Raw genomic sequence first — 23,379 nt, forward strand, 5'->3', positions numbered from 1 at the left:
CGGATTGATCGATTCGTTGGGGAGAGGAGAGAACTAAAATTCAAACTGAAACCAGTGCACTCAAATCTATTGTCTTGTTTACCTTGAATTGGCTGAAGAAACACCGTGGAGGAGGAGGGAATTGATCCATGTGCTCATATAGACATCTACAAAAAATGCCAATTTTAGCCAAAATTTGAGGTGTGAGGTCAATTTGGTACCGCGAGGTCAAAAAGGCAACCAATCCCCATCGTTTTATAAAGAAATCTTAGGAATCGGAGAGGTCACCAAAATAACCAAAAACCATGGACTATAGTTCACGGTTGCTCAAAAATCTCAACTCACGGATTTACAATTAAACGCGCTAGATCTACTCTATTTTATTAGTAGAACAACCCTACAAGGTCAAACAGTTCGTACAGATTGAATTTCACACGAAAAATACTCACTTCCGGTACACTTAATTATATTAGCCACACCCTCTTCAAAAAAGCCAAAATATTGGCGTTATAACCAATTTTGAGACGGTGAAGTTAACTACGTACTAAAACCTTATCGTTTCACGTAGAAAATGTGGAGTTTTAAGATATGAGGTTCTTGACTAAAACCATGGGCTATATATAGTTCACGGTTTTAGAAAAACGGCACTAACGCAAATCTCCTATCTAACCGTCTCAAACAAGGGATCTGAATTATTTTAGACGTTCGGCATCGGCGTACCTACTTTTTCTTACCTTTTCAAACTAAACTTCTATACGGGAACTCGGTCACATGACGCATGCAGACCATGGAGAAAGAAGACGTTCCAATGGACATCGACGTCGCCTCTTCGGACACGATCCACCAGCAAATCCAATGTATGCGCGAATCCCTAATCGAATCGCCCGTTAGCGCAATGGAAAAGACTCAAACGAACGCGAAACCATCGAACCTTTGCATCGTTCTCGACACGAACGTCCTTCTCGCTCATCTCAACTTCATAGTCGAATTGCGCGACGGCACACGCGCCGACGCATCGCTCGTCGTTCCGTGGATCGTTCTACAGGAGCTGGACGGCCTCAAACGAAATGATCACGTGGGTGCGCAAGCGCGCAAGGCGATTCGTTTCCTTCGCGCGTGCGCCGACGCTCGTCACGCGCACGTGTTATTCCAGCGTCCGGACGAAGTCCCGTGTGGGCGCGAAGCGTACGAAATTCAATCAAACGACGATCACATCCTCCACTGTTGTATCTACTTCAAGGGAATTCAACCAGACACAATCCTATTCACAAATGACTCAGCATTGGGTCTAAAGGCAATTGTATATCATATAAGTACATTTTCTAAGTCGACCATACTAAAAGGCTTGGAGAATTTATCACGTGATCAAAATGATGATGATTACGAAGCGATGGAATGTGACGAAGCGCCGCCCTCCCAGAAAAAATCAAAAGCACGTGGTCACGTGCCTACTCCACCCTCCCCTAATAATTTAGAAAGAAAACGGAAAAGTTTGAATCGTACACCAAAATCAACAATTCCGTTTTCGAATGCCCTACCTGTTCTTCGCGACGCTTTGAGTTTGTGTATACGCGAGCAAATGAAAACGATATATGATGAGATTTGGGAATCGATTGTCGTCATTAAACCGCCGTGGACCCTACGCGATTGCCTTCAATTGCTATCTAGACACTGGGTTGCGGTTTTTCGTTTCAACGTACCTGAGTTCGTTCGCGAGGCGGCGGAGAGTCTCGCGACTCAGTTAAAGGAAACGGAGAGTCGAGCGCCGAGTGAGAACGAAGTTGGGAAGATTATTGAAACGGGGATGAAAATTCTGGGCGAATTTCGTAAGGGAAGTCGCGGATCATACAGGGATAAACTTAGCCGACTAATCAGTAAACTAGTTTGATATTTCCTACTATACATATTCGAATGAATTCATAAAAGACTACGTACCGTTATTTCGCTCCTGTTTTAATATAGAAAATATTCGTTCACTGCCAAGGTAAGGATGACGTAAATGATTGCGGGCGTCATAGGCGCGCTATTTGATGTTGATTCCGTTGTCGTCACGGAAACGGGGATAGGTGACGGCGACGGGAAAGCGGGATCGGTCACGTGGAGATTAAGATATGAGAGTGTGGATAGATAGGGGTTTGAGTGTATGAGGGGGCTTTGGGTGGATATGAGGGAGGCGAGACGCTTTGCTTCTTCATTGCAAGCGTTTATCTAAGGGGGGAAATGTCTTTGGGGGGTGGGCTGGGGTAGGGGGATTTTTTTACCTGATCAGGTGTTGGTGACGTCAGCGTTGTTGTGACGTTGAGAAGAAGCCGGTTTGTTTCCGTCAATTTTCCTTCGATTTTGCATTGGAGCTAAAAACGAAATACTTGTAGTCCCTAGGGAATCAATGGATTCTTTTCTTACCGTTGTTATGAGACGTTCGAGATGGGCTATGACGTTTTGCGTCACATTTTTTCCCACTCTTCGATTGACGACGTTTAAAGCGTCGTGATTGACCCACAGCATTAGGAGAGCCCCTTGATGACGTAAAGATATTTTATTTATTTTTCTAAAAAAATATCTTTTCCTTTGTACCTTCTTTGGTGGAATTGCTTTGACTGCAATTCTGGCGATCGCAAGTCACGTTTCCGTTGAAGCAGCTGCACAGAGCGCACTCGTCGTCAAGGAAACCAACCCCATGTTCTATAGAAAAATAATTATTGACTATTAATCGTCTAATATATTAGGCGTACCATATGTCTTTTCATTGTGTTGGCATTGCGTTCCCAAAGGACAAGGCAAACTGACACAATGACTCAAGAGTCCACTCGGATCGCAGAAGCACAGCTGATGACAAGCAGGATTCTCAGCCAATGGCATCTAAGGAGACCAGGAAGAGGAGAGACTTATATATGAAAAGTCTCAAAGGAAAGGAAAGTCTCTACGTCAAAATTATGATTATTAATAAAAGAGGAGGGACTTTCTTATATACGTCAAAATTTACCGTAATTAATTAATTAATTAATTAATTAATCAAATATTTTCTTTTACGTAGAAATCAGTGTACCTTAATCCAATCCTCTTTTCTCACGTAGAAATCTGACATCCGACCTGCCTTGCATCCTAAGAAACTAAAATTTATTTATTTATTTATTTATTTTCTCTCAATACATGCCTTTGATACATTGAAATTTGAAAGGTGCTTGTGGATTTCTCACCACTTCACATATTTCTTCACTGAGACAAGGACTCGGTTGACACGGACGTAGAACGGATGCCGACGTCACCACGCCCGTTTCCGTTTCCGTCAACTGATCTTTGAATGATCCAAGTCTCAGACACTCGATGACGTCACTTTCAATGGAAATTCGTCCACAGAATTCCGCAGCTGTGAGTTTTTCCGAAGTCCATTCATCGACGCAGTCATCAAGGAGAGACAAGCAGTCATCACTAAAAAGAATCAAAATAGTTTAGGGGTTTATATAATAAATATTTTTTATCCTACTAGCAAATTCCTAATGACTGATAATTAGCGTGACAAGGCTTCAGTTGGAATACGCAAGCAATAGCCTAAAATAAATAAAAATTATATATATTTTATATAGGAGATTGAAATTTTTTTGCCTTCCACATTTCGTAGTGACAGTTTTTCACGTCGACGGGGATTGTGGCGAGAGGATAAATGATTTTTTGCTCTGTTTCCCAATTGCTTAGTTCGATGCGCGCTAACATGTCGGCGGATGGAGAACACGCTCGAAATGAGCGAAAAAGTCTAAAAATTCGTTTAATTAAATATTTATGGAATGTGTGGTTTTTCTCTCTCTCTTGCCTGTGGTTGTTGAAATTGCGACAGAAATTTAAGTCTGTGCAGCCCAACTGGCAAGATTGGGAGACTGCGCATGTCCGAAAAAATACAAAAGGAATTTCTTCTGTTTTTTTTTACGATTTACCGTCTTCTATGCAATTCGTGAGTTCCCTTTCCTGTGGATTTGACACGCATGTTGATCGGAAGGCGGACCAACGCGATTCGCGCTCGGAATCCGACCAAGAATGGACGGAAAAGAGCTAGAAAAGGACGATAACGTTAGTTTGTCGTTTTACGAATACGTCCCTACCTGTATGCAGTGGTCTTGGCACGTAATAGACTTCCCTTTCGGGCAGCAAAGCAGTTTCGCTCCGTCAACTGGAAAAGAAGCCGTTAAATAGCGTGCGCTAACAATGAAGAGGATCTTCTTTCTCGTACACGGCAATACGTGCGTTTCGGTCGCCTCCGTTTTCTCTTTCTCCATCGGAGAGATAGGATGCACCTCGCCCGAAAGAAAACATCGCCACAAATCGCCCTAAAACGTTTCGTTGCATATTCGTTCGCGTCTTATTTATTTTTCCAGTCATTACACCGGGTGGAGGTCCGCAAGGTCCAATCAAAGCCCGTATTCGATCATCGTTACTCAATGTCGCATCGCCTTGTATCTAAGCGGGGGGTGATCCGTTCGCAAAACAGTCCAAATGGCCATTAGGGTAACAATTATCCTTTATTTACCTGGCGGCACGTTTGGCGGCACGCTTCACTCGTCGCGAATCTGCAACATGACGTCGTTATCGACGCATTTTGCGTCGATTCGACTGGCTTTTGCGTCGACTTGACTTGGAAAATCGCCACTTCGGCACACGACCAAAACGCCGCCTTTTATTCGCGTAATATGAGATTAGATGATAGGGGGGTAGGCGACGACGGAAGTATTTTCGTTACCGTCGAACAATCAGCGAGGCGTTTACGGACGCGTTTCCATCCTTTCGTCGTTCCGTTGTTCGCTACGGGGCGTCGGATGAGCTGCGAAGAAAGGCGTAGGTGTGGTTCGGTGGGGGGGATTTTTATTTAGAGTTAGTTCTCTTTACTCGCTTGCATTGTTTCTCGCACGTTGACGATTCGGCGATTTTGCAGCACTCGTCGCTCATTGGACGAAGATCTAGAAAGGCGCGCGCACGCGAGAGAGAGTTTACGATTGGACGGCCCGACCGTTTAGAGTCGGCAAAATGACTGGAAATTAGGTCGTACCGCTCGCTATTGACGTCGTAATGGTGACGAGAGCCAGGATAAGGAGACCACTTGGACGCAACCAAGAGAACGTGTCGTACTGCGACCGTCCCATCGTTAGCCGAAACAGAACTGGCTTCCTATTACCGCATCAGTCTGCTTCGCGAGACGAAGAGGATACCGAAGAAAATGCCCGTAGGCTTTGTGTACATAAACTAACGCACGGCATCTCGGAAAAAAATAAACTTCGATTATGAACGCACTGCGCACGCGTATACATCCGCCCACTTCCGGATGTGGTGTACCTGTTATGACGATTGAACACTGATAAGGCAGGAACGCATTTCGTCGGCGGTGCTCGTATACAAAAGCCGACATTTGAGCTCCCGAAGAACGGCGTCGCGAACGGATCGTGTTCGCGCATCATCAACGAGCGCCATTTTGAATAATTCTTCCGATCGCCAGCGCTCCAAAGCCATAATTCCGTCGGCGTGCCAGAGCCGCAATTCACACGCCAAAATCGCCGACGTCACTTCGACTTGGCGCGCCGACAAACGCCCCTCGACGTCATCGCACGTTGCCCCTCGCAACACGAGGCGCAGGCGCGGCGAAATTGAGCCGGGAAACACTCCCGCGGCCCCGCTCCCACAAAGCAACCCTCCCATCATCGTCCCTATGCCGTAAACGTCGGCTTTCGAATACAAATCCGGTAGAAATAAATCGCGATCGGGCGGGGGACCCTCGCGACTATATCTGACGATTTCGGGCGCCCAAGCGCGCGCGTTACCCGCCATCATTTGCCCGGGTTCGACGAATTGAATGGGCTTCGCCGTCGACTCGAACCCGCTCCGATACAAAAAACGCGCCATACCAAAATCGGCGACGACGGCACGCCAACCGGATTCATCCAAAAATACATTATCGGCTTTGATATCGCGATGAACGACGCCAAAATGAAGAAGATGATGAACGGCGGACGAGATTTGAGCTAAGAGCGCGAACGCGTGCGTCTCGGTGAAACCGTACGGCGGAGCGGAATTCGTCACGCGTAGACGATCGGCAAACGCTTGTAGAGTCGTGTCGTATTCTTTCATGGCCATAAACGTTGTCTTGGTTGCGAGTTCGAGACGAACGTCCATGTGGGGTGGGACGATGTAGGGAAGATAGCGCGTGAATTGGGACGTTGAGCCGTCGTAGTGATGACGTATTTCGGCGATGTTGGGATGGCGGGGAAGTTGAAGGGGAACGGAGTGTTCGGCGCCGAATTGACCGGCGAGGAAATTGCCCAGACTCTGACCGGAACCGTGACCTCCACTGTGCATGTTCACTAGATTGATCATTACCTAGAAAGAGGGAAGAACGTTTGTTTTAGTCTTAGGGATTCTATGTAAAATGAATCAACTTATTTGAGGTCTCTAATGGTCCCCCTACTACTTTAATAAAAAAAGCCTTATCTCCTTCTCATACGGAAGTCCCTAAGTATATAGAGCGCTAAGGGCGTCTGTGGTTTCTATGCTATGCATTTCTAGAAACCTTTATCCTAGCCCTCAACGTGCCACTTTAATTCTAACAAACTGCCCCCCAATATAATCTTACTTTTAATATCATCCTTCCCAGTTGAAAATGTCGTATACGGAAGATTAATGAACAGGCGCCTTCTCGCGATCCATCCGGTCTCTGATTCAAAGGCTTTGACTCCAATAGTTCATAATCCACGCCCACTTCCCATTCCTTTCCCAATTCCTCCACCGCGTCTCCCTTGACAACGGGCAACATTCCTTTCCCGCACATATCCTCAATGTCAAATTTGAAATCAATTCCAGTTAATTGACCAACGTCGACGAGCAAAATTCCCGCCAATTTTTTTGCAACGCTGGACTCCAAAGTCCCGTCGTCGCCAAGCAACGCTCCAGCAACTTGAGACAATCGCGATTTCTTTATAATGACTTCGTCATCGCCGCCGTGGCCACGCCCCCTTTGTTCCATCTCAGCTCTAAGGCGCGCTAATTGATCAATAAGTTGACTATTTTTCCGTTCAAGCATGTCGACGTGAGCAATACGTTCCCGCTGGGAATTGAGAGCGTCGTTTAGAGCTTGATTTTTGTACTCAAGTTGCTCCTTCTCGGCGCATTGACGTCGTAATTCCATTATCTCGTCGACTCCCCCCGTCGTCGTTGCCATGGATACGTCGTCATAGTGACGTGGGAATCCAGATCCATGGGCGTGCCAATGAGAGAAGGGATCTCGTAGGGGAGTAGCGGATGGGGAATAGGGAGGATAGGGTTGTTGAGCATAAGGAGGTATTCTCTGTTGTTGGTAATAGGATGATAAGGAGGAAGGTCCCGCTCCCAATGACGGAGAAACGGGAGGAGGTCCTAGAGGAGCTAAGCAAAGAAATAGTCATAATTAATCTAGTTATTGAAACCCCTAAGGGCCCCCCACCCCTTATGAGATACAGAGACTATTTCTTCAGGTTACGTCACAAGATGACGTGTGACGAGAAGTGGAACTTTCTTATGATCTCACCTCGTCGATATCTCGTTGCCAAATGGGCTTTGAGACAGTCGGCGACTTGATAGTGTCCATTTGATTCGGAATCTTCGATTGCCGTTCGTCCTTCGCCATTTACGAGCGCCACATCGGCGCCGGCGTCCAAAAGAACGCGTACGGCGTCTAATTTGCCTCGATAGGCGGCGAGATGGAGTGCCGTGTCGCCGTTTTTGTTCTGAATATTCGCATTGGCGTCTTGGGCGCGCGTGAGAAGTCGGAGGAGATCGTCGAAGCCTTTATCCGCGGCGACGTGCAGTGGAGTCGAACCCCAGTTCGTTTGGAGGCTCGTTCGCGCGCCTCTGTTTAAAAGACAACGCGCTATTTCGATGAGACCGCGTTGGGCGGCGAAATAGAGCGCTGCGCGACCCGACGTGTCCGTTTCGTCGGCGTTTGCGCCCGTGGCGAGAAGGTCGCGCACTCTTTCGACGTTTCGATCCTTAACCGCTTCGATTAGGGTCGCCATTTCGCGGCCGAAGGCGAAAGTGCGAGAGAGAAAACTAAAGAACGGGTCCCGTATTTTTCCATCACACGTCCCGTACACGAGCACATGTTACATGTCGTCATTATCTTTTTCGTTGATTAATCCTACGTAGTCCGTTTCCACGCGCTCCGTTTCTCCGCTCGGTTTCTTCCCGTTAAAGCAGAAGCAATAAATCATTAACGAAATAATGATTATTGCAGCAATGCCACCAATTGCTCCACCAACAATAGCACCCACACTACTGCCCTAAAAAAACAGAATCATAGAGAGTAAAATATTTACGCCTGTGTTGCAACGTACGGGCGGAGGTGAGGGCCCCACTGAGGGGGTGGGCAAGGGAATGTGACTGCACTTTGGCGGAATTCCACCTTTCGCTTGAGGCAGACACAGTTCCAAATTATTAAAATAAATTCGATCCAAAACGCTAAAATTCCCATAAAATTGACTTGCTAAGGTAAACAACTAAGAGAAGAATTGAAATGAGGTTTTCATTTCTTACCAAGACAACAGCCAAGTCCATTGGATATCATACTATTCAAATCGACGACACATGCAAAAGGACACTTTCCCTATGAGTAAAAATAATTAGAAGAGAAAGGCATGCATATATGATAATAATGATACCTTCACTGGCAAGACAGTGCTACAACGTGTCTGCGTGCTTTTGAGTTTTTCAATATATTCCTGATATTTTACCGCGCAATTTGAATTCCTACCACCGAAAAAAATCCAAAAAGAAAATACAATTGAATTAATCAATATGTACATACTCTGGATCAGTTTGTGACGTTTCATAGCACATCAATGTCAAAGGTAGTCTTGCTATATGTAGAAAACATTCGAATAGAGTCAGTGGTAGTTTGTCTTTGTGTACCAGTGGCAGTCAAGTTGAGATCAGCGGCGCAAATTTCAAGCGTTTCCTCCACGTGTCTAAAGCAATGAGGCTGGCACAAGACTCTAGCTGACCTAGCCAGATCCCTAAGAAAATAATATCATCTGATCAATAAATGATATTTTATTTTTAATTTTTATTTTGCCTCAGTCTTTCGTTGAGAATGCTTCTACAGTATCCAAAATTTATTCCGTCTACGCAAATCACTTGCTTAGCTACATCTTCACTCATAGCAATAACGTCCTGGTATATAAGATTAGGATGGGAATATTCATTTGTCTCTTTCTTTTGCTTACAATAAAGGCGTCAAAATTGAGAACACAATCAAGACTCGCGTAGTTTTGATCTGAGAGTTTAGTGAGCTGTGCATGACAAGCCTTTGACCGTTGTCTCACATCAAAATGAGCTTTCTATACACGAGTATATATCTCTATACTGCAGTCATGTGTTTAGGTATTATTTATTACGTTGCATGCTACAGGAGGGGCTATTTGACATTGCCGGAAATAGGCCTCATAGCCAATTACGTCATTGGGATCTGGGACTTTTAGTTGGGATCCCAAGCAGCATCCTAAGAATGACTTAGAAGCGTCCAATTCCTAAAATACATCATGTAAACAATAAATAATTAAATTTTTTTATTTATTGACATTTTTGCATGATGAAGGACATTGTCCCGCTTTCAAATCTGTCACATTGCAAATCTGAAAACAGAAATGTGATGCGTGGGGCGTCATATTTTTTGATTTCTTACTGCTGTCGAAGGGTTATTCAGCTCGATTCCTTGTCTCATGAAATAGAACTCCAATTCCAATCTTCCACATGATACACCTGCTTCGTTATTGATACACATCACCTCTAAATAGTCCATAACAAAAGACTTTTGCTGAATGTAGCTCTAATAAAAGACTCCCAGTGACGTGCATTAATAAATATAATGTACCTTTTTAATTGGATTATCTTCGGACAAGCAATTTTCCACGAGCCCAAAACTCTTTTTCCAGCAATCGTTCCCACACAAATCCCCATAGTGTTTAATAGCAAATTCGAAAAAATTATCCAAAGAGCCCTTCGTATTTCGAACGTTCGATAAACACGTTCTCCAATCTTTGGAACAGTTTGAAACCAAACTATTGTTCAGCGAAGCGAGAATGGCGGCGTCGGCGAAAACATCGTTTAGAATTCCCTGACAGATGAAGCCGTATTCGATTAGCGTGTCGGCGCACGTCAAATTCGCTGTATTGAAGATGTCGGCGAGACCGATGGGGGCGGGGGCCCTTCGCACGCGACTACCCGGATGTTGGAGAAGCTGTAAATTTATGCAAATTTGTTTTTCGCTAATGCGATAGGTGCGAACGCACCTGGTTGTAGAACGAGTGAGCTTCGTCGCGTTCGAGACACGATTTCGCGACGTTTACGATCGTTTCGCGGCATCCGGCGTTGCGGGAAGTCGTTTCTGTCATTAGGATGACGGCTAATGTCACTATCTGTCGCGAGCAGTCGTATCTCGTAGATTTTTCGAAGCATTCGACGATGGCGACGAGAGAGCGCCACGATTCGACGCATTCTTTCGATTTCGGCACGACGATTGCGCGCGCGCACTCCGTTGCTAAGGAGACAGCGTCGTTCGTCGTCGCTGCGGTCGACGCCAACGCCGTTAACGCGAGAAAGACGAAGGCACAACTCATTTTGTCTTGCACATGCGCGTCAGCGTGCTAGATCCGGTTTCGTCACCCGGATGCGTCGTCGCATATAAAATTCAACAACAAACCTTATTATGTAATGACTGGATCAGCGTGTTCCTTCTTTTTCGCCTTTCTCTCCTTCGCGTCGTCGCAAAATTCATAAAAATAGCCGAGATCGTGAAAGTCGTGCTCTTGATGCACGTGCTGAATGACTCGTCCTCGTAAAAGCGTCCTAGCGTACTCTACAGCGGCGGCATGATCTTCGGCTATACCCTCGTCGGTCAACCAAAGAACCATGTCACTGCCTATGAGACATTTGCGATATTTACGCAAACGATATCTGAAAAAATAATTAATTAAATAATTTCTATGCGCTAAGTCTTCTTACTTTCGATCTTTGCATAAATCGCGTTTGCACTCGGCTTCATATTGATCTTTAAACGTCGTACAAACAGTGAGAGTATACGCGTCCAGTTCATCGATCTCAGGTAAGTGAATCGACTCGACGTCATAGAGAAGTCTGCGAATCCTAAATAAAGATAAATCGAAAAAGAAAACGCTTTCTACTGAATTTTCCTACCAACGCAAAAGGAGAACCAAAACGGGATACTTATCAAATCCAAATAGCGCAAATAATACAAATCCCTTGTATTAAAAATTATATATAAAAGATAGAAGAATTGTTGCTCTTTCTTACCTGTCCAAAATTTAATGCCCCGTCTAAAAATTCGACTTCGTAAAAAACTCCATCTTGACTTTCTCCCATAAATCGCTTAATAGTGATATAAACTCCCTATAGGCGCATTCCACACGTGACTATAAACTCCCCTCAATAATAATAATTCAATTCTTACCAAAGTCATTGAAACAACAGAGTAGAGAATATAGATCACGTGCCTCACAACCAACTGCTGTTTAAGACTATTAGAATCCGTCTCCGTCTGGGAAGACGTTAGAACAGTAGAAAGTCTTCTATCATCAGCCACTATTTGAGTTTTATCGTCGTTTTCGACGATTTCAGCGGCTACAATAACGTTTGAAGTATCAGTGACGTCATTTTGGTCGACTGCGGATTCTTGGACGGCGGATGAAAAGCGTTGTCGGGTTTCGTTTGATGATGACGATGACGTAAGAACGACGGAAGTTGTAGAAGCGTTATTTTCCTTTCCTTGAAGATGAGCCGCCCTCTTTTTCTGGTGTATTCGACCGAGAGCCGTTAGGGACAAAAGACTAAGAAGAATACACAATACTAATATCACCATTGACATTATTTCCTTAAGAAAACATATGAGTTAAGATTTCGAGAGGGGAGGAGTCTTCTCTACCTGTCCTGTTCCAAAAAGAAATCGACCGTCACCGTTGTGTTGATAGAAAAACGACGCGTTTCCCGTCTGGCACGTCTCGTTTGAATCCGGCATAGAGACGGTGCCGAGAGACACGAGAAAAGTCGTCGCGATGACGGGGATACTGGGGTATGAGAATGGGGGAGAGAATTCCTTAAGATTTCATCGTCTTACCCTATGCTAATACTAATCATTATAGCGAAGATTTTTCGCCACAGTTTCGCGTCGTAGTGGTGAATGATTACGAGGCCTACGGCGACGGACGTGGCGAGGAGACGGCTTCCTAAAACGCCGACTAACTGGAACCAGAAGAGAGTGATGACACCGGGGTCGTCCGGACACAAATCGCTTGTCGTTTGCGACAAAACGACACTGAAAGCGCCAGTAAACTTCAAAAAGAAACACTCGCTTTTATCTCAATGATTGTTCGTATCTATGGTTACCAGGAGAACGAGCAAGGCCATGTCTATCTTAAACATGATTCTCTTGAATCGACGAGCTAATAGGAACATGAATAAAAGCCAAATCTAGGAGATTTGTTTAGAAGGAGGAGGAGGAGGAGGAGAGAAGGTCTCTCACGATTCCTGCTAGGCTGAAGTAGCTGACGTAGTTTATGGACGTTGCAAGTTGATTTTCTATTTGTTCGACTTTTAGAGACGTCAATGATATCATGTGCGCCGAAATGAAGATGATTGGAGCGGAGAGAAGCGTGCACAAGACGAGCGACGTGGCAATCTAAAAAAAAAGAGACGAATTTTTAAATTAGAAACGATGTCTATTGTCATACGAGATCAGCAGCTAGGGAATATTTCTGGGAATAAAAAAGAAGAGCAGGCGCCGTGGGAAAAGTGCCGTAAAGAAAACCGAAATTAGAAAGATTTCCGGAGCTGTCAAGAGCGTCAACCATCTGCTGAACTAAAAGTGGACAAATAAGCCTAAAGATTAAATAATGACGTAACTGACTCTGATGGTTAAATCAACTTACTCTTTAACGGTGATTAGGAATATGGGAATCAATATAGCAAAACCCGGAAGTCGCTTAAATTTTCCCACCATAGACATTCCGAGATAGAAGAGTGCGACGCCGTCGAACGCCTGTTTGAGTACAGTAAAAAGAGGTGTTATGATGTGAGGAAGTTTGTGTTTGACTATGGGATTCAAGACGAGTCCGATGATTGCCATGAAAACGATGGGATTCGTTATGACGCCGCGAAAAACGATCCACGCAATTTTCAAACCGCTTTTTCGATTCTCGCTTTTCAAATTTTTCCCGTACTCCATCATTGCAAAACCGATGGGATTGAGAAAAATGAACGATATAGGGGCAATGAGAAAGAGATAATCGCCATATGATAATCCGGGACTTGCAGGCGATTTAAAAAGTGACGTCACAACGGGTAAGCCGAATGCGAAATCGTTCGATTGGGTGGTGAATATTGCAAAAAGTGCGGCGCGATCGATTCCCAATTTTCGTTTGATGGCGAAACCGAGAGAAATTACGACGACGAAGATGATGGATTTTGCGAGAAGAATTGCAAGTATGAACCACCAATTGACGGCGGAAAAATCGAGTTGGGACATATTGAGAAAGAGAACGCTTGGAAGAGCGATAAGACTCGCGAAACGACCGAGACCCTTCGATTCGGTCGCGCCGATCAGTTTGAGACGACCGATCACGTAGCCGAGAAGGATTACGGCGAAAACTTCGACGAGAGCTGCGTAAAGATCGGAGAAATTGACCTCGTCGTCTTCAGTAGGCGTAGCTGGATCATCATCAGACATGATTGGTAGTGTGTGATCACATGTTAACGCGTACGCCGTGACGTCTGACTAGCGCAAACGTAAACAAACGAAATGGACGTCTTTCGCTATCGTAGACCGTCCCTTTGGCTTCTATTGTTCTCCGTCTTTCTCAACATCATCCTTTTATACTACGTAATGAATCGCGAGCAGACGCAGAGCTCGCAAGCGCACGCTACAAAGGAAACGATCGTTTCGGAGACGTGCACGCGACCGGGAGACCTTCGTCTCGACGGAAAAAATCAATTTCACATTGCCGGTTGGAGATCGGGTCGCGAGGGTCTCTATTCGCTCGAATTTCAAACGTTTACCGATAGTCGCGGCGTTTTATTCGCCGAGGTGCAATTTGGTGCGAAAAAAGGCGATTACATCATCCTTCGTTTCGACGAAGGCAATCTCGTGCTTGAATTCGACGCCGGGCACGGGCTCGTGCGCGTTTCGAACGCGATTGTCGGCTACGGAGGTCTGTGCGACGCAAAATGGCATCGGGCGAGCGTCGAACGTCGCGGCAACGAAGCGTGGCTCGATTTGGACGGAAAGCGCGTGCGCGCTGAAATGCCCGGGTCTACGCGCGAAATAAATACGAATTCGGGACTTTATGTTGGCGGTTTGCCGTCTGACGTCATCCTTCACGATCTCGGCGTCGATGGGCGAACAATTTCCGTTGATCGTTTTCGCGGTTGCATACGAAATTTAGTTCTAAATGGAAAAAACGTTTGGAGTGAAAAGGGGCGGGACCCCGTTTCTACGAGAAACGACGGGACCCGCATGCCCGTTGACAATGACGTTCCCATAGTAACAGCATTCTCTGATAATCACTATAAGGAAGCATTGGATTTAATTGGTTCTATACAAACCCATATGCCGTCGAAGAGTATCATTGTCTATGATTTGGGACTGGGTCCTTCTGCATTAGATAAGGAAAGCTTATACACTAACTAATATTTTTAGTTTATTAATTTTTTTTTCCGATTTAGATAGGGTCACTTTGTCAGGTAAAAGTGCGTCATTTTGACTTCTCCCGCTATCCGAACCACGTAAAAGATCTCAAACAGTACGCGTGGAAACCAATTATAATCCAGGTTCGTTATTTGGGTCAGATTTTATAGAAATAATTAATAGGCCCCCGCCTCCCCCATAGGAAGTCCTATCTCAACATACCACGATTTTCTGGGCTGATGCCTCAGTTCGTTTCCAATCCAATTTCGCTCCCCTCCTCCCTCATCTTGACTCCATCCCCTTTCTCGGTCGACATACCGTTGGCAGGGTAACGGCGTGGACCCATCCAAAAATGCTAACGAGTCTCGAAGCGTCGTCAGATGCGATTGGCTCGTCGCGAATGATCGCGGCGACGCTCTTTCTCATTCGAGCGACGGACGAGTCCTTTGAATTGATTGTAAAACCGTGGGTCGCATGCGCATTGAAATCCGACTGCATTGCACCGGAGGGATCCAAATTGACGGGCTGTTTGACGCCCGAAAAGGAGACGGATTATAACGGCTGTCACCGCTATGATCAGTCCGCTTTGAATGTTCTTCTTTTCAAGGCGCTAGGCGACGAGAGAAAAGAAGCGTGCACAGACGATACTCTAGTGAATAAGTTGACTGTAACAACTAGGCATCCAACGAACGATTTCGTGATTAAAACGTGTTAGAATAGTAGCATAGATTAATTGAGCTGATTAAATAAATAAAGATTGATTTGGGGAGGACTCATACGCGTAGGGAGGATTCACCAGGGTTATTGAATCTTCTAAAATTTCATTGCAATGAAGGCTGAAAACTAAGCAGGTACTAACAGCCAGTAGAAACGTTTTCTATCTAAAATCACTGCCAAATGACCTATCAAAGTCAACTCAGGAGAGGGAAGGAGGAGGAGGAGGAGAAGAAACGCTTTTTTTATGATCTAAAACTTACATACGAACTGATTTTCCTTTTCATTTAATTGACTTTCAAATTTTCGATGCCCTTGAAGTCGTGATGTTCCTCTGGAATGGCTTTGTCCCACGGCGGCAATTCCTTGTCGAATCCTTCGCGTCCCAAGAGCCACGACGTCACCATGGGACCCTTTCCCTTGAGATTGATCTTGCCGCGCGTTTCGATGTGATAGCCGCCGATGCGACGCAGAATTCGCGTCGTCGTGCTGCTGACGTGAATGCGGAGCGCAAAGCCGGTCGATTCCATGCGAGAGGCGATGTTAACCGTGTCGCCAAACACGCAATAGTGCGGCACTTTGAGACCGACTACGCCGGCGACGCACGGGCCGGAGTGCAGTCCAATGCGCAGTTGGAGATGCAAATCAGGAAAGTGTTTGATCGTGAATCCGTTAATAGATGCCATCAAGTCAAGAGCCGTATTAGCAATCTAAAAAATACCGGTTATTTAATTAATCAGAGGGTATTAATTAATTAATTAAGAAGCTACTGACCTCGGGTGCGTGGTGTGGACCCGTTCTCTCTGGGAGTCCAGAGACAACGATGTACGCATCGCCAATTGTACCCAGCTAGAGTTAGAGAGCATTTACTGATTGTCAAGTCCTTAGCACTATCGGTACCTACCTTGAAAACATTGTAGCTGTCAATGACCTTGTCAAATCGGCTATATAAATCATTGAGAAGCCCAATCACCTATATTGAGACGAGATTCTTTTTGAATTCGTTGTGATTATGTATGTGGCGGCACCTGAAGCGGCGTACTGTTTGCAGCGATCTTCGTAAAGCCGACAATATCGCAAAAGCAGACGGTGACCTCTTCGAATTGCTCGGCGGCAATCTTGTTGCCGGCCTTCAATTGCTGAGCGACTTTCTTCGGTATCATCTGATATAAAATCGTCTCTGACCTGTGAAGTGTAGAAGTGTACAAACAGTGCAAAGAATGAGTTTTTGTTTTTTTTACCGAGCTTTTTCCTCTGCCAACGCCTTTGTTCGTTCCTCGACCAATTCCTCTAAATCCGACGAGTACTTTTCCAACATTGCAACCATATTATCGACGAGAGTTCCGGGATCGTGTTCGCGTTTTATGGCGGTTAATACTTCGGGAAAAGAGGGTCGATCTTCGGGACAATCGGCCCAGCACAATTCGACGACGTCGACGTATTTTGCTGGGCATTCGTTGTCGGGAGGAAGAGCGGGTCGAAATTCGGGATCCCGTTGCATGTGAGCGAGAACCTGTTTCAAGGACATGTTGCAGTCAAAGAAGGGAAATTGGCGGGTGAGAAGTTCATATAAAATCATGCCAAAGGCGAAGACGTCACCCTGCATGGCGAAAAAGAATAACGTCAGATTATTAGTATTTATTATATAGGTAGTACTTTTTTCGTTCCGCCTGGAAGTCTCGTTATGTAGAGCGTTCTCGAGACAAGTGCCGATTTAGATGAATCAATTCCAACGAAGAGGGATTCTACGGGAATCGCTTGGGGCTCGCTCACAACGAGCATCTCAGGAGCGACCCAAAGTAACTTTTGCAGCTAAAAGACAAACAAAATAAAGGAAATAAATAAATAAAGGATGGATTAATGTTACCTCGACATTTTCATCTGGAGAATGACAACCCTGTTTGAAGTGATGCAATCCAAAATCCGTGACTTTCAGAACCCAATGACTGTCAATCAAACAATTGCTGCTTGTCAAACGTCCGTGCCAGCGCAAATCGGATCGATGTAAAAAGTCCATTCCTTGAGCGAGATCACGTGCAAGCGAGTAGCGAAAACCCCAATCGAGTCGAATGTCGTCGTTATCGAGAACGTCGCGAAGACTTCCTTTGCTCGCGTATTCCATCAAATAACCGACGTTCGGATATTCAATGCAAACGCCAATAAATGACACGAGATTCACGTGACGTAAACCGCGCATGAACCGTATCTCGGCAACGACTTCATCCGTCAATTTGACGCCGTTCTTTGTGACTCGTTTCAAGGCGAGTGTCTGGCCCTTATATATAACGCATTCGGGAAGCGGACTCGCGACGCTTCCCACGCGCAATGTAGACAAAGTGCGCGCGCTAACGCTCGATCCGCCTGACGGCGATCGACGTCCGTTCCATCCGAATGGACGTCGATCCGGTTGAACGTAGACGTCATCGAATCGAATGCGCCAATCGGTGTTTGCCAGTTCATCTTGTATGCGCATGCGTCGCACTTTGTATTGAATGCTAACGACGATGATGATGACGAGTCCGGCCACGAGAACTGTGGGTAATATTATTGGTAAATATGCCGTGCTGATATTGATGTCTTCGCAACGATTGCCCGTATATTTGACTGTGCACTCGCACGTGAGTTGATGATCGAATGTTCGATTGACGCCGCGAAATTCGAGTAGAAATGTGGAATTTAGTCTCGTGACTTTGCACGTGCCGCCGTTCTCACACGCCCCTCCCGGTCCCATGACGATTTTTGAATTTTCTTGAGCGCGAACGTTGGTGATTCGATCATCGTCACAATTGGGAACGAAGCAAGCGCCGTCGCCGGAATCGCGCGAAAATTCCTCAAAACCCGGATAACAGGAACACGTGCTTGGATTGACGCAATCACCGTTGCCATTGCAACCGTCTTTGAGCGCGTCGCATACGGGGATCTCGCAATTTTCACCTTTCCAACCTTTGCTGGATGTATGGTAGGGATCTTGGCGACATTCACATTGATTGGGCGCCTTGCAACGACCGTTAACGTATTCCAAAGCGATGGGATGATCGGTGCAATTGACGTTGTGAAAGAAGAGCGCTTCACACATGGCCACTGTCACGTGGACGCCAAGACAGTCAATGTAGCCTTTCGTCGGTTCCACGAACGGTATCAATTGACAATATTCGAGAAAGTTTGGCACGTCGAAGGCGCATTGACGATAGAGAGACAAGTTGTCTTGGTCGATTGTCGTGTTAAAAATGCCACATCGCTGTAGAATGGGTCCGCAAAGATCCGAGTGATAGACGCAGACAGGGGAATGTTGAAATCCTAATTTGTTCTCGGGAAGAAACATTTGGAGTTTGCACGACGGATCGTCGTCCGTGGGAGAAGCGACGAATGAGATGGGAAGCGTAGCTGCAACTAGATTCTGGCAAGCGGGAAGGAGAGCTTTACCGCCTTCGCACTAGAAAAAAAATAAAATAATTAATATAATGAGTGCACTCATGTATCAACGTACCTCAGGTTGGCTACCTAGCCATTCTCTCGGCTCATCTTTGGTGAAAAGAGTGACGAAGAAATCAGTTGCCAGTTGCAACAAATTCGCGCTCGTTGTGATGAAGAACTCTTCCTTCAAGCGAAAACGTCTCTGAGCGCCCTTATTAAAGTCGTTGCACACTCCTGGACCCCACATGAAATTCGTCTCTTTTGACGTCATTGGACCACCTCCGCAGCCGGATTCACATTCAACTAAAAAATAGAAAGAGAAAAATCGTCTGTCGTCGTTCAGATATGCGAATATTCTTTTTACACGTCACGGGAATGGAATTGAATCCGAAAATCCACTCGTCTGTCGTCGATACATTAGAGAGAAACAATCGTCGTTCCTGTATCAACGGTTTCGCCCACCATTCGCTCTTGACTGGCGTAGACGGATTCAGATACTTGTAGAGTAAACCGCGACACTTTGACTCGTCTTCAGGGCAATGAAGTGTCAAGTTGAGCTCAAATGAATAGTTGATTTCGAACGAGAGATCCGGTTGGCCTTGGGTGTCGTTGAAAACTTTTAAATTGACTTCGACTCCGCGATATCCAGCTCGATCTCCCTACGACGAAAAAAAGGAGAAAAACTACTATCAATATTATATATAGTCAGGTTGGGAATTTTAACGTTTTCAAAGCTGAATGGAAAGATGCCTCTATCGTTGGACGATCGCAATTGATTCGTTATGGCTGAAGCGCTTAACGTCTGATTGACGTCGATCAAATCCGAGACGGCTTTCATGAAAAGAACGACGGCATCGTAGACCATTCCGAGCAGAAGAAAGGTGAAACGACGCGGATATCGAATCGCCGTGTCGTATTCAGTCGGATCGAGCTTGTTTACGCGACGTTCCAATTCAGCCCACAGTTCATATTGTCGAATATCTCTTAGAAGGTATTGGACAACTTCGACCATGCCTAGAAATAAATAAGTGAGAAATTATTATTTTTATGAATTTATCTTTTTTTCTTTGTACCGGCAAAACCCTCTGCACACGTGACTTTTTCCGGTACGGAACAGCTGTAGAAATCCTGCGGAGGAAACGACATTGCAGCCAAAGTCCCGGCTGCAACCCACTGATATCCCTATATAAGTGTATATATATATATCTAAAATGTGATAGTGTGTCGCGGTGTACGTGATAAGGTGCGATTTCGTGAAGAATTGCTTGCTTGTAGAGATGCCAGCTGTCTTGGCTGAACGGAAATGATAAGATGACGTCGACGTTTTCCTCCTTGATGCGTCTGAAATTCTCAGAATAATTTGGAAGGTTTTTGAGTGTCTCGTTAATCTGACGATGTCAACAATAAATCAATGGAGAATAATTAAATGAATAAAAATGAACCTCTTGTAGATTGGGCACGTTGGGAACGCTATCCACGCCCAGAATATATTCATCTGCAACAATTTCTATACCTAGATTGGCTACCTCCTGTCGAAATGATCTTGGAACAGGAAGTCTGGAAATTTTTGACCGGTGAAAATTATTTATAAATTTATTTATTTTTACTTTGAGTTCCAAATGACTGCAACTCGTTTCCATCCGTGAGTGGCGCAATAGTGAGCAAGGGCCTGACCGAAACGATCAAAACTGTAGGCAAAGAGCGTCAGAAATGGATATCTAAGAAAAATCAGAGACAAGTGAAGAGACGTTTCTCCTAATGATTCTTTCTCTATAGCTACTACCTCTGCTGGTACGTAAATCGCTCTCCCTGAGGAAACAATCCAATCTGAAAAATACGCACGTGATCTCAATTAATAATAATAATAATCATTATTTATTTTTCTAAACCTGAGTGACGTTGAAGACTCCCGGCATCATTGCCATGCTATCGAAATCCAAATTCTGCGTGGGACCGAGAAGAAGATGAATACGATCTTTGGTAATCAAATCCATGATGCTACGAATTGCCGCCACTTCCGGAGCCGTGTTCAACGTTTCGCTGTCCGGGGGCATGTGACCGACGAAATAAGACAATTTTCGACGACCTTTTTGACCAGGAAAAATCGTCTCAAACTTGTTTGGATCACTAAATAAAAGAAATAGATGATGATAGTACAGAAGTTAGGATTGATTTCAGTTGTCTAACTTGACGTCATCAAGAGCTAGTGTGACCATTGTAGAAAAGGCGCTTCCGTAGAAGTCATAGACTCCGGGTTGTGGCGCCAACAGACCGATCCTGATTTCCTCTATATATGTATGTATAAATAAAAAATGGCGAATGTTTCTTCTACTTTCGTCGCCGTACCTACGACGTCAAAAGCGTTTGAGAGAACGTAAAACGTTGCGTTTTCCGTCAAAGAATGCATACTAAAATTGAGCTGAAATCGACCTCCTTCGCAGACGGAGTCATAGAAAAAAGCAACTCTAAAACCATAAAATATAATAATTATTTGAATTTGTACGTGGGGGGGCATACTTTACCCCTTTGTTGCATTAATGACGCTATTGGTTAAACAAGCCGATGGAACGGCTGAAACTCTGATGGAAAGAGAGGAATCGGGTCCAGATGTGACCTTGTTGCCATTTGCGTCACATATAAAGACTTGAATTGGTTGCGGAAAAGGGAAATTGGCGTCGACAGTAGTTCCGGGTGAAGGGTCAGTTTCCGGGTCAATTTGCAATCTCGCAGCCTTTTGAGCGATGACGTCGAACGGAGGAGTTAGGAAGACTTCTTTTGAGCTGGGAAAATCGTCGTAGCGAAGTGGAACCCTGCTGTGGGAAAAGATGCTTTGTGACGCCGTAAAATTCAACTGCATTCCATCGTATATATCCAAAAGTCGAATGTCAGTAAAAATCACTCGACCCTAATATGGTCCAATCAAAAGTCGTCCTTATCCCCTCTACGTTAATTGCTTACATCTCGCGCTTCTTCTCGTATTGACAAGTCACCAGTGATTACCTGCGTACGAACTTTGTCGCCGCCCAGATCAACTCTAGACGATTCTAACTGATTGTTCTTAGCTGTGAATGCTTTCAAGACGACCCCTAGGAAATAGATATAATCTATTGACAGCAACTGAGGAGCATGAGGCCTCTATTGAAAAAAAACTAATTATGATACAAGGGCAACCTCAGATGGAGGGCCGTCTACAATTAAATGCATCCGGGCCAAAAAGGGAGGAGTGGGGGGGAGGAGGCTATAAACCATCAGCTAATGACTCATTTATAAATACTGAAAACATGATGAGGAAAGGGAGCTTGGCCTAACCGTTTAATTTTCTTGGCACAGTGACATCAACGTTGGCAAAGGCGTCGTTTCCGCACGTTGTTTCATTGCAAATCTTTAGAGTTTGATTGTCATAGGGATCCTTGTACATTATCACTAATTGAATTGGAGGCAAAGGCGTGTTTGTCGCAATCGTCTTGGGAAACGCATTGGGCACGGGATCGACCAATGACAAATGGTGCCCTTTGTCTACAAACGAAATAATTGAAAAAATAAATAAATATTGATTATGCATAGCATACTGGTTATGTAAACTTTATTCGTATAAACTTTGTTGTGATCATGTTCTACGTGCTCGCTTCCGTAAACTTCAAATTTGAGCTGACGACCATTCAAATCGGGCATATTCACGTGACCAAGAAACTCAAAACTGGAGAAAAAATTACAAGGGGATTCTAATTTATTTTATTATGCACATACGTTGCTACACCCCTGACAGCTGTCCTCTTAACAAATCCATTCGGATATTCTGAATTGACGTCACATACTCTTACGGCACCAGTGTAGCGACAATCAGTCTCCAAAGCGGACAGGCAAACATTATGAAACCTAAAAGTATTGAAAAATATTAGAGACAGTGAGAGTGAGTTCTTCTCGTGCCACGCCCACGCACGAGCATAGTTTTCCGCCTTCCGCCGCCCATATGTCGTCTATCGTAACATTTGAAGATGACGCAATGATCTCCAAAGTCGAGCACGGTCCATCGGAAATGCGTTCTCCAGATCTCAAAAGTTCGACGGCTATAGAGCCAAGCATGAAGCCGTCAACAGGAACATTATAGTATCCTAAATAATGATCATGTGTCAAAGTGAACACGCCCCTTTCCTTCTGGGCCCCCATTAGTGTTCTTACTCAAACGACTTAGCATGAGTCGTTCCAGGCGATCGTTCTGGTATTTTTCGCTTGCGCTCGTCGCATTGGCGCGTCGCAAAGCGTTTATCGAGGCGAGAGTCTCTTCCCGATTGGGTGGCGAGAGATCTTCAACGATTCGCAGTTCGATGTCGTCGCATTTGTCGTCGTGGCTATGAACGGAATCGACTCGCGCAAGGAACGAGACGAGAAATAATGCGACGATCGCGCAACGGGCTTTCATGACGAGAAAATCGAATTAGAAGCCGTTCGCTATGTCGCGCGGGTGATGTCGAATTGATTCGGTTAGAGGCGATGAGTTTAGGGCTCGCTTTCGATGCTTCTTCGCGATGTCAACACCTTCCGTCGTTCGGACAAAGGAATTCCCAAAC

General features: G+C 45.1%; 7 protein-coding genes across 8 annotated transcripts; 2 read left to right on the forward strand and 5 right to left on the reverse strand.

Annotated features, from left to right (window-relative positions):
- The first annotated feature begins 757 nt into the window (after positions 1–757).
- LOC136194383 (transcriptional protein SWT1-like) lies at positions 758–1,963 on the forward strand. Its single transcript, XM_065983477.1, has one exon. The coding sequence runs from the start codon at positions 758–760 to the stop codon at positions 1,865–1,867; it is 1,110 nt and encodes a 369-aa protein (XP_065839549.1). The 3' UTR covers positions 1,868–1,963.
- Positions 1,848–5,156, reverse strand: LOC136194378 (reversion-inducing cysteine-rich protein with Kazal motifs-like). The gene is made up of 18 exons (XM_065983471.1): positions 5,015–5,156; positions 4,855–4,925; positions 4,709–4,789; positions 4,499–4,642; positions 4,354–4,428; positions 4,202–4,298; positions 4,074–4,141; positions 3,909–4,023; positions 3,788–3,851; positions 3,583–3,730; positions 3,464–3,528; positions 3,134–3,408; positions 3,026–3,081; positions 2,712–2,838; positions 2,554–2,661; positions 2,383–2,495; positions 2,241–2,330; positions 1,848–2,187 (listed from the first exon to the last, which is right to left on the reverse strand). Exons 1-18 carry the CDS (start codon positions 5,106–5,108, stop codon positions 1,933–1,935), a joined length of 2,046 nt encoding a protein of 681 aa, XP_065839543.1. The 5' UTR covers positions 5,109–5,156; the 3' UTR covers positions 1,848–1,932.
- LOC136194377 (uncharacterized) lies at positions 5,122–8,062 on the reverse strand. The gene is made up of 4 exons (XM_065983469.1): positions 7,520–8,062; positions 6,590–7,377; positions 5,299–6,336; positions 5,122–5,222 (listed from the first exon to the last, which is right to left on the reverse strand). The coding sequence occupies exons 1-3, from the start codon at positions 8,004–8,006 to the stop codon at positions 5,302–5,304; spliced, it is 2,310 nt and encodes a 769-aa protein (XP_065839541.1). The 5' UTR covers positions 8,007–8,062; the 3' UTR covers positions 5,122–5,222; positions 5,299–5,301.
- Positions 8,048–10,604, reverse strand: LOC136194380 (uncharacterized). Its single transcript, XM_065983474.1, has 13 exons — positions 10,278–10,604; positions 9,860–10,225; positions 9,671–9,814; positions 9,567–9,620; positions 9,384–9,515; positions 9,213–9,326; positions 9,062–9,159; positions 8,899–9,002; positions 8,795–8,846; positions 8,649–8,736; positions 8,524–8,593; positions 8,325–8,473; positions 8,048–8,270 (listed from the first exon to the last, which is right to left on the reverse strand). Exons 1-13 carry the CDS (start codon positions 10,602–10,604, stop codon positions 8,094–8,096), a joined length of 1,875 nt encoding a protein of 624 aa, XP_065839546.1. The 3' UTR covers positions 8,048–8,093.
- Positions 10,588–14,308, reverse strand: LOC136194376 (lysosomal cholesterol signaling protein-like). 2 transcript variants are annotated; one of them, XM_065983468.1, is made up of 12 exons: positions 12,930–14,308; positions 12,732–12,879; positions 12,524–12,679; positions 12,388–12,471; positions 12,119–12,333; positions 11,927–12,068; positions 11,456–11,875; positions 11,299–11,394; positions 11,182–11,246; positions 10,990–11,130; positions 10,688–10,941; positions 10,588–10,631 (listed from the first exon to the last, which is right to left on the reverse strand). In XM_065983468.1, the coding sequence occupies exons 1-11, from the start codon at positions 13,724–13,726 to the stop codon at positions 10,692–10,694; spliced, it is 2,514 nt and encodes an 837-aa protein (XP_065839540.1). In that variant the 5' UTR covers positions 13,727–14,308; the 3' UTR covers positions 10,588–10,631; positions 10,688–10,691. The 2 variants fall into 2 exon arrangements, with proteins under 2 accessions (XP_065839540.1, XP_065839539.1); XM_065983467.1 differs by having other exon boundaries at positions 10,588–10,941.
- Positions 13,787–15,448, forward strand: LOC136194385 (contactin-associated protein 1-like). The gene is made up of 2 exons (XM_065983480.1): positions 13,787–14,826; positions 14,886–15,448. The coding sequence occupies exon 1, from the start codon at positions 13,799–13,801 to the stop codon at positions 14,684–14,686; it is 888 nt and encodes a 295-aa protein (XP_065839552.1). The 5' UTR covers positions 13,787–13,798; the 3' UTR covers positions 14,687–14,826; positions 14,886–15,448.
- Positions 14,828–23,369, reverse strand: LOC136194371 (uncharacterized). Its single transcript, XM_065983462.1, has 25 exons — positions 22,991–23,369; positions 22,752–22,923; positions 22,559–22,687; positions 22,381–22,508; positions 22,121–22,327; positions 21,770–21,897; positions 21,334–21,716; positions 21,158–21,276; positions 20,999–21,098; positions 20,701–20,938; positions 20,595–20,638; positions 20,419–20,529; positions 20,254–20,368; positions 20,047–20,199; positions 19,885–19,993; positions 19,536–19,825; positions 19,176–19,470; positions 18,885–19,114; positions 17,265–18,830; positions 17,054–17,209; positions 16,639–16,997; positions 16,426–16,582; positions 16,302–16,370; positions 16,172–16,246; positions 14,828–16,107 (listed from the first exon to the last, which is right to left on the reverse strand). The coding sequence occupies exons 1-25, from the start codon at positions 23,229–23,231 to the stop codon at positions 15,685–15,687; spliced, it is 5,997 nt and encodes a 1,998-aa protein (XP_065839534.1). The 5' UTR covers positions 23,232–23,369; the 3' UTR covers positions 14,828–15,684.
- Positions 23,370–23,379: the final 10 nt, after the last annotated feature.

The sequence above is a fragment of the Oscarella lobularis genome, chromosome 13, assembly GCF_947507565.1.
Source record: "Oscarella lobularis chromosome 13, ooOscLobu1.1, whole genome shotgun sequence".
Classification (NCBI taxonomy): domain Eukaryota; kingdom Metazoa; phylum Porifera; class Homoscleromorpha; order Homosclerophorida; family Oscarellidae; genus Oscarella; species Oscarella lobularis.

Excerpts from the sequence above, each read along its gene's own strand:
- LOC136194383 (XM_065983477.1), top strand. The coding sequence starts at position 758 with ATGCAGACCATGGAGAAAGAAGACGTTCCAATGGACATCGACGTCGCC.
- LOC136194378 (XM_065983471.1), bottom strand. The coding sequence starts at position 5,108 with ATGGGACGGTCGCAGTACGACACGTTCTCTTGGTTGCGTCCAAGTGGT. Across the intron at positions 3,852-3,908 it reads CACGAATTGCATAGAAGACG|TCTCCCAATCTTGCCAGTTG; the intron begins GTAAATCGTAAA and ends GGACATGCGCAG. Across the intron at positions 2,839-3,025 it reads GAAAAGAGGATTGGATTAAG|ATGCCATTGGCTGAGAATCC; the intron begins GTACACTGATTT and ends TGGTCTCCTTAG.
- LOC136194377 (XM_065983469.1), bottom strand. The coding sequence starts at position 8,006 with ATGGCGACCCTAATCGAAGCGGTTAAGGATCGAAACGTCGAAAGAGTG. Across the intron at positions 7,378-7,519 it reads GGCAACGAGATATCGACGAG|CTCCTCTAGGACCTCCTCCC; the intron begins GTGAGATCATAA and ends TTCTTTGCTTAG. Across the intron at positions 6,337-6,589 it reads TGGGAAGGATGATATTAAAA|GTAATGATCAATCTAGTGAA; the intron begins GTAAGATTATAT and ends CCCTCTTTCTAG.
- LOC136194380 (XM_065983474.1), bottom strand. The coding sequence starts at position 10,604 with ATGAGTTGTGCCTTCGTCTTTCTCGCGTTAACGGCGTTGGCGTCGACC. Across the intron at positions 9,621-9,670 it reads TGAATAACCCTTCGACAGCA|ATTTGCAATGTGACAGATTT; the intron begins GTAAGAAATCAA and ends TTCTGTTTTCAG. Across the intron at positions 9,160-9,212 it reads TCAATTTTGACGCCTTTATT|GACGTTATTGCTATGAGTGA; the intron begins GTAAGCAAAAGA and ends CTTATATACCAG.
- LOC136194376 (XM_065983468.1), bottom strand. The coding sequence starts at position 13,726 with ATGTCTGATGATGATCCAGCTACGCCTACTGAAGACGACGAGGTCAAT. Across the intron at positions 12,880-12,929 it reads TTCCTAATCACCGTTAAAGA|GCTTATTTGTCCACTTTTAG; the intron begins GTAAGTTGATTT and ends TTTAATCTTTAG. Across the intron at positions 11,395-11,455 it reads CTGTTGTTTCAATGACTTTG|GGAGTTTATATCACTATTAA; the intron begins GTAAGAATTGAA and ends ATGCGCCTATAG.
- LOC136194385 (XM_065983480.1), top strand. The coding sequence starts at position 13,799 with ATGGACGTCTTTCGCTATCGTAGACCGTCCCTTTGGCTTCTATTGTTC.
- LOC136194371 (XM_065983462.1), bottom strand. The coding sequence starts at position 23,231 with ATGAAAGCCCGTTGCGCGATCGTCGCATTATTTCTCGTCTCGTTCCTT. Across the intron at positions 22,924-22,990 it reads ACTCATGCTAAGTCGTTTGA|GATACTATAATGTTCCTGTT; the intron begins GTAAGAACACTA and ends ATCATTATTTAG. Across the intron at positions 20,530-20,594 it reads CGATTTACGTACCAGCAGAG|ATATCCATTTCTGACGCTCT; the intron begins GTAGTAGCTATA and ends GATTTTTCTTAG.